The sequence below is a fragment of the Mastacembelus armatus genome, chromosome 16, assembly GCF_900324485.2.
Source record: "Mastacembelus armatus chromosome 16, fMasArm1.2, whole genome shotgun sequence".
In the NCBI taxonomy this organism is placed as follows: Eukaryota; Metazoa; Chordata; class Actinopteri; order Synbranchiformes; family Mastacembelidae; genus Mastacembelus; species Mastacembelus armatus.
In genome coordinates, this window is record NC_046648.1 from 8,331,387 (window position 1) to 8,344,060 (window position 12,674).

At 44.7% G+C, this 12,674-nt stretch overlaps 1 protein-coding gene across 1 annotated transcript; it reads left to right on the forward strand.

Moving 5' to 3' along the window:
- Positions 1-1,972: 1,972 nt before the first annotated feature.
- LOC113122690 (zinc finger protein ZFPM2-like) lies at positions 1,973-12,670 on the forward strand. The gene is made up of 4 exons (XM_026294184.2): positions 1,973-2,120; positions 8,505-8,711; positions 9,353-9,580; positions 9,936-12,670. Exons 1-4 carry the CDS (start codon positions 1,973-1,975, stop codon positions 12,485-12,487), a joined length of 3,135 nt encoding a protein of 1,044 aa, XP_026149969.1. The 3' UTR covers positions 12,488-12,670.
- Positions 12,671-12,674: the final 4 nt, after the last annotated feature.

Consider the following 12,674-nt stretch of genomic DNA (forward strand, 5'->3'; position numbering starts at 1 on the left):
CATCTTTTCAGCTTGCCAAAAGTGGCGAAACACCTCACACATCTCACCGTGGTGCCGCGAGATTGTGTAAAATGCAAAACGAGGGGCGGTCACACGATTAATCAGAATCCTCGTGTCTGGGGAGGATGGAGGCTGGCAGAAGATTGAGGGAGGGGATGGAGGGGGTATACAGGGGTGCAAGGAAGGAATTAGTTGCTTCATCCCAAATTTGCATCATATTCCAAAGGACAATCCCAGCACTGTAGGCAAGGGGAAACATATCTCACTCCATGCAGGAACAATTAAATATTTTCTACAATGCTAAGTAAATGTCACCTTCAGTATCAAATTGTCCATACTTGCTAAACATGATGTTACAGTGAGTGCCTCGAAAGCATGCCAGAGCAGCCAGAAACCAGTATTTTAGATGTGGACCACAGCCTCAGCTAACACACTGTAACACACATTCAGAAGCTATTCACCTCAGGCACTAATAGTGTGTTGAACTCCACTGGGGATACTAGTGAGCTACAGACAACTGCAGCCTTGTCAGGGATTTCCCACTATTGAAACATTATACCCAGATGCTCTGTTACATATTAAACACATATTTTTTGTACACTGCTAGAATTTCCTCCAGTAACATATTAATTATCAGGAAAACTGACAAAAAGGACTTCATTGTTTATTATCCCTTTATTGTTTTTTAGGATCCACATTAGATTCTCAGATATCAGAATGCAGCCCTGGTGTTAATGCTCTAATTTTTTTTTCCAGAGCACATATATACATATATTCCCCCATACATTACACTGAATTTTCAGATAACTGTTGATTTAGTTACCTGACCTAACTTGAAAGACAAATTCTTCAAATAACAGTTTTTTTTAGATAAACAGTGATGGTCTCATTTACTAAATGTACACTCAGAGACTCCCTCACGTGCCCACACCACAAAACTCTAAAATTGCATGGTTGTAAATTTGAGTTTGCTGCAATAAAAGAAAGGTTAGGAACATGGTCTCAGAAACCTCCCTGCCACCTCCGCAGTGGCCGAAACCACCGTGCTGCTGCCTGCCTGGCTGTGCCCGTGCCCGCCTGCCCACCGCGCTGGTGCTGCATCTCAGTTCCACTCTATTACCCTCATGCAGGCGATTGGCCTTTTCTGTGGGGAAAAGAGCAATTTCCTGTCGCAGTCTGTTTGATCAAGTGCTAAACCCTTGTGATCAATAGAGAGACAGATGTCGGCTCCAGATGGCCGCGTGGTGATACCTGGGGCAGCACAGGGGCTTGCCAGGACGACAGAATGGCAATGAGCAAGGGCAGCGGCTATGCTCCCGATGCACCAGCCACCGAGACACAATGTGACAAACGCAATTAGGCCTTTTAGCTGCAGATTATTTATTTCTCTTGCAAACCAACAGAAAATTTAATTAGCACATACTTTAAGCAATATGTAGAATTACAGGAGTGCAGAGACAGAGGGCATGCTGGGATGTTGCATTGGCAACTGGTGTGAGTATGTGTGTCAGTGTATGCGTGTGTGTGTATTCTTTTGGTGTAATGCTGTGCTGTGAATACTAAATTAGTATGCTCGTAAATAAGGCACAGAATTACTTAGCAAATGAGAAAAATGTATGTTTTAAGGCACAAATCGATGAGAATTTATGAACAGAAACACATAACTTGGTAAATTCCAGTTTTCCTGACCAGATCAATAATGTTGAATTCCAAAATGGATGACAGGTGCATCTCTCTGGCTTTCTGTCCTTCTGGAGAGGAAAAAAATAACTGCCAGCACCAGAAGGCCAAAATAGACTTTTCCAAAGAGGAGAGGCAGAGGAGAGAGAGGCTCCCATTTTTTAAACGGCAAGCATTTGCATTAGGGCTGGCATCCACCATACACTCCCACATACACACACACACATACACCCACACACTTAAACACACACGCAGACTGGCCAGCCAGCCCATGTGGCGTAGGGCCGGAGCCATGTTGGAGGAACCTCTGAGGCGCATGGCGATGGCACGCTATTCTCCCAGGAAAACTGAGCTCGCCACTGTTGGCCCTCCGCCGTTCACCTGCTCCTGCCGAGGCATGATGGGTAGGGGGACATGTGCCATGGGGCCGCAGCTGGAGAGTAGGGAGAGGTAGGGTCTGCTGGGGTGCTCAACACAGCGGCATCTTGTCATGAGGGGTCTTCTGGTCCCATTAGCAGGGCTTGGTCAGGACGGGCCCCCAACCAGCCTGCTGCCGCAGCAGGGGCCACAGTAAACACATGTCGACTGGCCACAACCAGGACAACCAGCACTACCCACAGAGAAGGAGAGCTAATAGAGTGCTCAGTGGGACAAACCTGTCCAAATAAAGAATAAAGCAGAGCGGTGTGGAGAGGAGGAGAGGAGCCAGTCAGAGCTCTATTAGTCTACTCCACTTTATTGTGGACAGGGAGGAGCTGACTGTGTGTGGCAACTAATGAGGGAGAACAGCTTAATACTGGAGGAATTTGTGTCTGGTATTGTCTCAGATTGACAGAACTGAACTCGTATGAGTTACCTGCATTATCCAGAGTGTCAAATGTTATTTATAGGCATGTACTGTTTATAGGAGGATATTTAATTTGTTTGTAGTAAAAAAAAAAGTCAAACTATTTTTGCTGCTGATTTTATGGGATTTTTGTTTAAGAGCTAAGGATTAAGGTTTAAACATCATAATGAAACAGGTGAATTATTCCTGCTTTCTGAATTCCTGAATTATTCCTGCTTTAATTTAGTACATTTCAATAGAAAAAAAAAAAAAACAGAGCAAAAATAGCTGCTAATTCGCATTTTCATTTTTTTTCTCCCTCAGAATTATTACAACACTATTACCAGGCAAACAGCCCCCCTGCCAGTATCGTTCTCACAGCATTGAAAAGCTCCACAAATCTCCTGAGACCAACCACAATAAAAGTCTTTTAATTTCAAAGTGAAACGTTTAATTTTTACTCAGTAAAACATCTGCTGAATCACATTATTGCTACTTTCTTTTTCTTTTTTTTTTTTTTTTTTTGTCTTCAAACGATTCAAAAATGTGTGGTGGATAACGTTCGGTGTGCAGTGCTGCTTTTATGTCTTTGTTCCCGGTGACTGTATACTGTAGAGAGAGCAGCGTGTATGAGGCTCCCCTGGGAGGACTTTTTAATTTGTGAGTTCTGACCTGGATGCCATTCGCTCAAGGCCATGCATGAGCTCTCGGAAATGGCTATATCTGCAAAAACACTTGATGCTATAATTAGTGGGGACACTGTAGTGCAAAAGGAGAAAAATCTGAGGGGTTTGGGGTGTCAGGCGAGACAAGGCAAGTCAGGGCTCTGTAAACACAGATTTACTGAATACTATTTAATTTCTTGGAAAATAGAAAAATATTGTTTTGTCTGCTACATTTCTGAAATTTTAGAAATAAAAAAGAAAACATGAAAAAGTGACAAAAACATCCTGTCATGCTTGGAAATCGTAATTACAGCCATGCAGCAACTACAGACGAATTCATACCACACTTTAGTCGCACATATGTAATCATGCGGTACATAATTTCCAGGTGAAGACTGAGTCAGAATCAGGTCAGAAGTATGCCTTTTAATCCAAATACATTTCTCAGAGTAAGATCTTTAGCACCTACCTGCGAGGATGTATAGGCAGACTGGCGTCTATGCTGCTGTGCCATGTCTGACACATCTCTGCATCATCACAGCAAAACAGCCACCGGTCTGCAGCTTGAGCATGAGAAGAGTGCCTCCTAGTGGCTGAGCTAAAGCATGAGGAGGAGGAGGAGGAGGAGAGTGAAAGACAGAGTGGAAGAGAGTCAATCTGTGTCAGTGCCTAAGTGAAATAATAGTAGAGTCAGCTAATTCTGGTTTAGTGTAGCGTCAATAATAGTAAGCTTGTTTGACCCCCTGAATGATGTTCTCACTCAGGTCTAACTCAGCACTTTCCTTTCTCCCGCTTGCTTGCTCCGGCTTGGGATTGTCAGAGCAGGTTTGACAGCCATGACTCATCCTAAATGTGTTCTCTCCTGTTCCAGAAACAGTCCAAATATTTATCATTATTCATGAGGAGGATTTGTTTAGTGTTTGTCCCAGGCACCATCTGTTGTCAGGTGCGGATACAGATATTATTCATCCACGATTTATGATTGATATTTTCATACAATCCGGTGAGGTTGACTGGGAAGTTGTTCGGTGCGTGGCACTGAGTTTGACTTCTCCTATGCTAAAGTTTTGTTTTAAAAAATGTAATTAAATTAAAGACTGGTCGGTAACAACACTCAGCTACTTGACATTCGTAGGTGTGAGGAGCTTGTTCTCATTGGACCAGGAGAAGTTAGATCTGATTTGAAGAAGAAGAAAAAGAAGAGTAGAGCTCTTTAATTACAACCCTTTCTGTGACTTCAGGCACCACTGGCCTCACTTCACAATTAAGACCAGCAGTTAGCACAGAGCCATTAGACAGAAACGACAACTTTAAAGGACCAAGGATAAAAGGGGGTTGACAATAAAGAGAAGAGACTTTCACACTAAATCTGTCACTCATTTAAACGTGTTTCAGGCACTTCCATGTGATGGTAGAGAGCATATATTGTTCTCAAGCTCCCATGTCTCAAAGTGCACCATGATGCTTTTATAATACATGACCCCATGATGCATTAGGATAATGCCAATTGACCAGTGTTAGTTTTCCCAGAAGAACCATTAAACCCCTCCCATAATATGTGGCTTTGGTGCAGTGGGACTGTACTCCAGTGCTGTAATGGCCTCTGCAACGGTAATGTGTTTGGACAGATGGGAGAGGCAAGTGCTGATGTGCTTAACTACGCATTTTACAGCTCAACTATTAAAGAGTTGTGCTGTTTACACACCAACATTTGAATACCTGTCTTCAGGCCAGTTTAATTATCCAGGCCCTTCTGTTATTTCTGCGGCTTTGTTGTCTCTCAGCTTTTGCACGAGGCATGAGAGATTTGTTTGCGGCTTCATTAAGATATGGTGGTGGTAGCGGTTTGCAGGGAGCAGAAAAAAAAAATTATTCTTGCTCAAGTATCTCATACTCTATTCTCCAAGCCTCCCCCATACATACACAGATACTGTACACACCAGTTTTCTTATAAAGTCATTTAAAGTGGGAAAATTAAAAAATGCCCTGTGATGCCTGCACTTTGAAATCTCTCAGGGCTTTAGGAAAAGGGGAGGGGACACGCGCCCTGAGTCCCTGCGATTCATCCTGAGACGTTTGATTAGTTTATAAGTACTTATGGAGGGGGAGGGGGGGGGGTTTGCTTTATAATTTTGTTTCATGAATTCCTTCATATGTTCATCTTCAACTGCATGTTCAAATGAACCATTAATCAAAGGAAGAGAGGGGCATTTAGCCAGCAGAGCCATAGTCTCAGGGCCTCAGTGAGCTGGTGGATATGGTATTGAGAGACTGTAGGAAGCAGTGGTTTTTAATTATCTGGACTACGTACAGGATGCCGTTTTTGATTGTTTTAATGAGGCAGCTGGCCTATTGTCTCCCCTTAATTCCTCCATTGTTTTTAGAATATGTCATAGTTCTTTATTCTTTTATCAGGTGCTCTGCAGGAGGATTTAGACAATAGCCTTCATTCCAACTGCATTGGCCACTGCACAAAGGCAGCTCACTGCAGACAGTTAGCAGGCAAACAAGTGAAAATCACAAGCTGCACTTTTCCCAGCCTTTTCCCCCAGTTTCACCACTTACACTTTTGGTCTTTTGCTCTAACTCTTGACCTCCCCCTCCCTACCCCAATGTGCATGTGTTCTCTGTTTGTGAGCAAACACATAAAAGGCTGCACTGTCACATTTATTTGTATTTTTAATTTAGAAGGATTCTAGGATTTTGATATATTTCAGAAACTGGCAAAATCGAAATGTATAAATGTATGAACCTGCAATTTAAATCTGCCACAAATCTGCAAGAAACAGCTGTGGTTTCTAATTGGGATGACAATATAAGTGCAGTTTAAACCATAATCCTGCAGCCAGAGCACATGTACCCTACTACCTTGTCTTGGTTGAGTGACTGTAACAAGCAGAGTGCTGCCTCAGTGTTTTGTGCAGCTCAGTAAAAACTGGGACATGCAGTCCTAAACTCACTTCCAGCATTCTCGCACACAACAGATGGATCTGTAGCATTCTTGGCTGAAGGGATCCAATCTGAGTGCATATTCTGCTGTCAAAATGCAGTAAAACATTTTCATCAGACTCCACGTAATCTGTATCCTTTTAGCTGAAGTGAGCATACTTTCTTTGATTTTGATTGATCCAAAAAACACAGATTTGTATCTCAGGTTCTAGTTCATAATTCTCTTTGTAAGCCGAGTGCATCTGAACTAAGAGATCCATACAGAGGAGAGAAACTTTTGTGGCTATGACTGCGATACATTCCCTGCCATTGTCAGTGGCAGTTTGTATCTACCTTGATGGTAACTTGGGCAGACAGTGGAGAGGAGTTTTGTTATTTTAATTAGGAGATAAAAATTCAAAGGGCCTCTCCAGGCACTGTGTGGTATGACAGAATCAAAACGATGAAGTGGAGCGGCCTGAAGTGTGTGTCTCGTCACAGCAGATTGGCCGACAGATAGGCACTGCTCTTTAAAGTGGCGCTGACATGAACACGTAGGCACACACACAGACATACACACACACACACACACACACACACACACACGTAAAGGGAGGAAGCCTGCACACAAATGGGGACTTTGAAAGATAGCATATTTTAATACTATTTCACTCCTTTGACACATTTGTGCAGGTCTAATATTCAGTGCTTCACCAGCAGATAGGAAGGGCTGGAAAGGTTTTAATCAAAACAGTGATTTGAAATCTGAAACATTCAATTTTGAACTGAAATAATGGGGGCAATTCATTCTAGAAACTTAATGATTTATACACAATGTCATCATAGTGTAAAAACACGATGGCACTGTTTCCATTCCCTAGTTTTCCAGGTCTAATAAATACACAGAAAAACGGACTGTTTTCAGCTTCACTTCAGCACCTTCACCATGTCTACAGGGCGGTTTTAAACCCGGTGATTCATAGGTTTTGTGAAAACATGAGTAATCATTGTTCTACATGTGCGGGGGCTTTGTAGCCGAATCTCCCTGGCTTCACACCTCTCCTCAGGACTCTCTTTATTCCACATCAGCTAGGGCTCAAAACACATGTCCCCTCTCAGCCTGACACTCCGTCGGTATGTTTGCACATCTTTGAAAGCTAACAGCGTGCTTTAATTAATTGTCCAGTTTTCCTCAGAAACAATGTCCTAATTCTGCCATTTAGCAGGAGCATATCATAGTTTGTTGTTATCTCCCCAGCCAGATTTCTGTAAATAGTCATATTAAAAACTTTAATCTCTTCAGTGGAAAATGAAGTGCAGCTGAAAAGCCTGTCATGTGCTGAGATAAATATTATCTAAGCTAAAACCTTCACTCTCTCCCTCTAGCCCCCCTTCCTTCCTCCTGCCCCCTCCCCCTTTTTCTGACTTAATGAATATGTTCAGAAGATTTCAGAGGAATCCTTAATCCCAAAACACAACAATCTAATAATATGGAGGACCTGTCTCAGTGTTCTAGCTGACAACAGCACTGTAGGCTACTCCAGCTGCAGTTTGGTTGTGGTTTTAGTTGCCTAAAATGACATTTGAGTGAATGAAAGAAAATACTTTTTAAAAGGTTTATTCACAAAATTGAAAAACATTTTCTTATCTTTCTCGTTTACTTGTAGTTTTTTTGACAGATTTTTAGATGTGTGAGTTTTCTCCCTCCAAAATTCTAACAACCCAGACAATGGAGGTGAATTGAATTCCATTCACTGCCACTGCTCACAGCAGTGAAAAATGAAGAAGTTAAATAGAAGTGTGTCTTTCCAGAAACGGTGTCTTCATTAGACTGTATAACCTACAAGACCTCACTGTGAAGACTTTTCTTTGGATCCGCAGAAAAAACTAGTCCCCATAAAATCTAGTGATAGCATGCTCTGTCAATCATCTAGAGTAATGTGGGCATTGATTTGGAAAAAAGGTGTTTAATTTTCTAAAAGTGATTTTTCATTTGTGTTACGACCACAAAATGAATTCACCTTCTGCATATCAACAGTAGAAATCTGAAAAAGGAAGTGAGAAAATAATGTTTTTGTAGTTTTGGTGAGCTGTCCTTTTATTTACTTGGGGCTCTGTGTGTAAAAATATTATTACCCCTATGTTTTATTTCTAGTGACAATACAGTATGTTGTCTGTGGAATAATACATTTTTTCACTTTATGTACTACCCAGGAACGTTTCAACTACATACTCTTATGCAGCACACCAGTGAAATACTGCATCTTTAAAGGCACACAGAGAAAAGTACTGTTTTATGTTGCATAACTCTCTAAGACTAGAATTACTCATGTGTACATGCGTTGAAGCTTTCTCCTCTCTTGCAGAAATTTTTTAAATGTCTCCTGTATCTCTATTTTGTCCAGGTGGCCAACTGTGGTGCACTACTACCAAGAACATGATGGAGGGCGAGGAGCTGGTGGCGTTTGCAGTGGACTTTGACTCACGTCTGCAGGCGGTGAACCACATGTCTCTGAGCGAGGGCATGTACCCAGCCAGGCTGCTGGACAGCATCCAGCTCCTGCCGCAGCAGGCCGCAATGGCTTCCATCCTTCCCACTGCCATCGTCAACAGTGAGTGTCTGTGCACCAAAACGAGTGCACGTGCATGAGCTGGAACGAGATGCGCTTTTGTTTAGACACACACAATCACACATGCATGCTGTTGTTCTTTCTCTCTCTCTTTCTCTCCCTCCAACACACACACACATACACCAGCCCACAGCCTGCACTCAGTCACCTGCTTAACAAGGAACATCGTCTCCGACGGGCGTAGATTAACCCAGATGAGTCTCTGCACTGGAGATAAGAGCCATCGACCTTCAAGTTTTGGGTTCACATAAACACACCGATGCTCGAACTAACGTGTTAATTGCAAAATACACGCCTCATGCAAATAGTGTGTTTGTTTACTTAGCGAGGGCTATCTGGGTTCAGCTCAACAGGGAAGCTTCTGTAAGCAGATGGTCCAGTGTTCTTGTTTGCCCTTGAGAAAGGGCACCAACCCAGTAGCAACACAGCGATATGCAGCAGCTGAGGATTTGGTGGAAAAGCCTTTTAACACAGCCTTTGAATCAGAACTGGAAAAGTATAGAGGAGGAGTATGTGTGTATGCATGCGTGCAAGCTCTTTATCTTCATACTTATGCATTAATTTGAAAGTGCTGTATGTATCCTGATATCATGTCCCCTTTGTCCCTCTCTGTGTCCCTCCAGAGGACATCTTCCCTTGCAAGGCGTGTGGAATCTGGTTTCGGAGTGAGAGGAACCTGCAGGCCCATCTGATGTACTACTGCAGCGGGCGCCAGAGGGAGCCAGAGACAGTAGTGGAGGAGAACGACACCGGACCCCATCACACCCCCAGCATCTGTCCCTTCCCACAGTGCAACAAGAGCTTCTCTGGAGCCAGGGCTCTGGAAATGCACTTGAGCACCTCACACAGTGGTGAGTGACAATAATCATCCAGAAAGAAGATTTTAACAACAGATTTCTTTTTTTTTTTATTTCGATGGCTACTTTCCATTCATTTTAAAAGGGAAGAAGGTGGTAATGATGTTGTTTTAGAAAGAAACAACACAGTTTTACATAGTTAGGGGAAAATGACTTTCATTTCTGTTCAGAAATAGACATATCCTGCTGTCAGCTAGCACAGTTGACAGTTTATCCTTAAGCAAAAAAATCTAGTGGATGGGAATAAGCCTGGCATAATGCATAAGCGTTTGATGATTTCTACAGTTAACTCTAAAGGAGAAGTGGGAGGCGAGATTCTGAGCATTTCTCCCTTTTATCTCCTTCACAGGTGTCAAAATGGAAGAGAGCCTCCCTCCTGGCACCAGCTTGAAATGCACAATCTGTAACTACACGGCAGATTCTCTTATTACATTCCAGCATCACATCATGTCTCACCTGTCACAGGCGGCCTTCAGATGCAATCACTGCCATATCAGCTTCCAGAGCCACAGGGAACTCTTACAGCATCAGGACTTACATGGGCACGGCAGCAAACTTCACAGGGAAGGCGACGGCACTGAGCATTCCCCCAGGGGGCCTGAGGAAAGCCTCCAGCAGCAGCAGCAGGCCCGCGCTGAGCTGGCCAACAGGAAGGATGCTCTGCTGGGAAGTCCCAAAGGGGCCCTCAACAAGGAGACCAGCACAGACGGAGAGGCTGACAAGGCTGAGAAGAAGCCCATGCTGTCGGTTCAGAAAGGAGAGGCCCACCCAGGCAGCAAAGCCAGTTTTTCTTATACCAGGATCAAGTCTGAGCCCTCCAGCCCCCGGCTGGCCTCCTCCCCTGTGCAGCATAACATGCCTACATTTCCCATGGGCCCTTTCTTGTCTCAGTTTGCTTTCTCCCAAGACATTTCAGTAGTCCCACAGGCATCTGAGATTCTGGCTAAAATGTCAGAGCTAGTTCACCGGAGGCTGCGCCATGGAGGGAACAGCTACCCCCCTGTCATCTACAGTCCTCTTATGCCCAAAGGGGCCACCTGTTTCGAATGCAATATCACTTTCAGCAACCTGGACAACTATTTGGTCCATAAAAAGCACTACTGTAACAGTCGCTGGCAACACATGGCAAAGTCTCCTGACTTCTCCGCCCTCTCAGATAAGGTTCCTGAGGCAGTGAGCCCCAACAGTGGCCACAGTTCTGTTAACATGTTGGCCGGCTGCCACCCTACAGAGGCCGACAGCCACCTCATGCAGTCTGCCTGTCTGAACTCCAATATGTTGGACATGATCAATGCTGGGGCTAAAGGGCCTGATAAGGACCTAGCAGGACAGGTGAAGAAGGTCTCTACCCCAACCGGGGCTGAGGAGAGGCTGAATGGCAAGCAGATGGAGGGTAAAAGCCCCAGTACAGGTTTGGTTGAAAGTGACAATGATCCAACTAAGACAACCTGTGATGCCTGCAATATCACCTTCAGCCGTCATGAGACTTACATGGTTCACAAGCAGTACTACTGTGCCACACGTCACGATCCCCCCATGAAACGTATGTCCACCAACAAGGTGCCCTCAATGCAGCGAACCATGAGAACCCGCAAGCGCAGGAAGATGTACGAGATGTGTCTCCCTGACCAGGACCAGAGGCCCCCGATGGGTCAACCAGGTTTCCTTGGAGTTCCACCTATGAACGCTTGTACATCACAAGAAGCTGTAGAAAGCCTAGCAGACCGCTTCCACCCCCGCTGTGACATCTTCCCAGGTATGGTACCCAAGCACCTGGAGGCCTCTATGACTGTCACTAAACCTATTCTGGCTCCTAAAGGTAATAGTGGGGAGCAGCAGGAGCTGGACGCTCCCATTGATCTCAGCAAAAAGTGTTCGCCAGTTCCTGACAAGACATGTAGCTCTCCTAAAAGACTGTTGGACTATCATGAATGTGCAGTGTGCAAGATAAGTTTTAATAAAGTGGAGAACTACCTGGCACACAAACAGAACTTTTGCCCTGCAACCGCCACAGCCACTGCTGCCGCCGCTCAGCAGCAACAACAGCAGCCACAACAGCAGCAGCACAGTGAGACTGGAAGCCTGGAGCCAACTATGTTCCCAGATGTGAAGAGTGAAGGCAATAACAACCCTGATGATGTTTACGATAAGAGCCCAGGCAAATGTGAGAAGAATGGCAATGGTAAGGTGATGGTACAGAATGGAGGCATGTTTCCCCCTCACCTGGGGCCTGTGGCAGGACACAAGCCTTTCGCTGAGCCCCAGCTCATCGCAGCAAAAGATGAGAACAAGAATATGTTTCTGCCCCACTGCCTTTATCCTGGAGCAATAAAGAAGGTGAAAGGTCCTGAGCAAATATCACCGTATTTTGGGATAAAGCCAACCGATTATGTGACTGGGGGACCGGTGATGCAGGGAGAGGCCAGTGAGCAGGAGCAAAGCATTAATGGGGGAGGAGGTGGTGCAGGAGGAGGAGAGACAGGAACAACCAGAGAGCATACCCAGCAGCCTGCTGCCAATGGCTGCCCCCACCCTGGCAAGGAGCCGCTTCCCCTACTGCCCAAAAACCGGGGCATGGTCATCGTCAACGGGGGGCACAAGCCCGAGGAGCGTTCAGGCACGGCTCCACCTCAGCAGGAGAACCAGCCCCAGCCAGACGGCCAACCCCCAAATCCCTCACCTACGTGGGCCACTGAGAACCAGGCTGACTCCAACGAGAACATGTCACCTACCTCCAAGTCCCCAAACGAGGAGGCGGCACCCACAGCCAATAAAGGTGTAAACAACTCTGGAAGTGGCAAGTACTGCCGCCTCTGTGATATCCAGTTCAACAACCTGTCAAACTTTATTACCCATAAGAAGTTTTACTGTTCATCACATGCTGCAGAGCATGTAAAATAAGTTGAGAAGAATAAGACCTCCCATACCTCCCCCCCTAACTTTTACCCCTTTTTTCTCCTTTGTTTTGGTACACTGTTGTGTCTGGAATAGTGCATCATGCAGTGCTAAACGCTGCTTGTGGACAATCAAGAGAAGCTTCTTCTTTCATCGTTTTAAGACTTAAAAATGCAAAACCATTGGTTAAAAA

Bases quoted from the DNA above. Each gene is read 5' to 3' on its own strand.
- LOC113122690 (XM_026294184.2), top strand. From the start codon at position 1,973: ATGTTGGAGGAACCTCTGAGGCGCATGGCGATGGCACGCTATTCTCCC. The intron at 2,121-8,504 runs GTAGGGAGAGGT...TATTTTGTCCAG, and splicing joins CATGGGGCCGCAGCTGGAGA to GTGGCCAACTGTGGTGCACT. The intron at 9,581-9,935 runs GTGAGTGACAAT...TCTCCTTCACAG, and splicing joins CTTGAGCACCTCACACAGTG to GTGTCAAAATGGAAGAGAGC.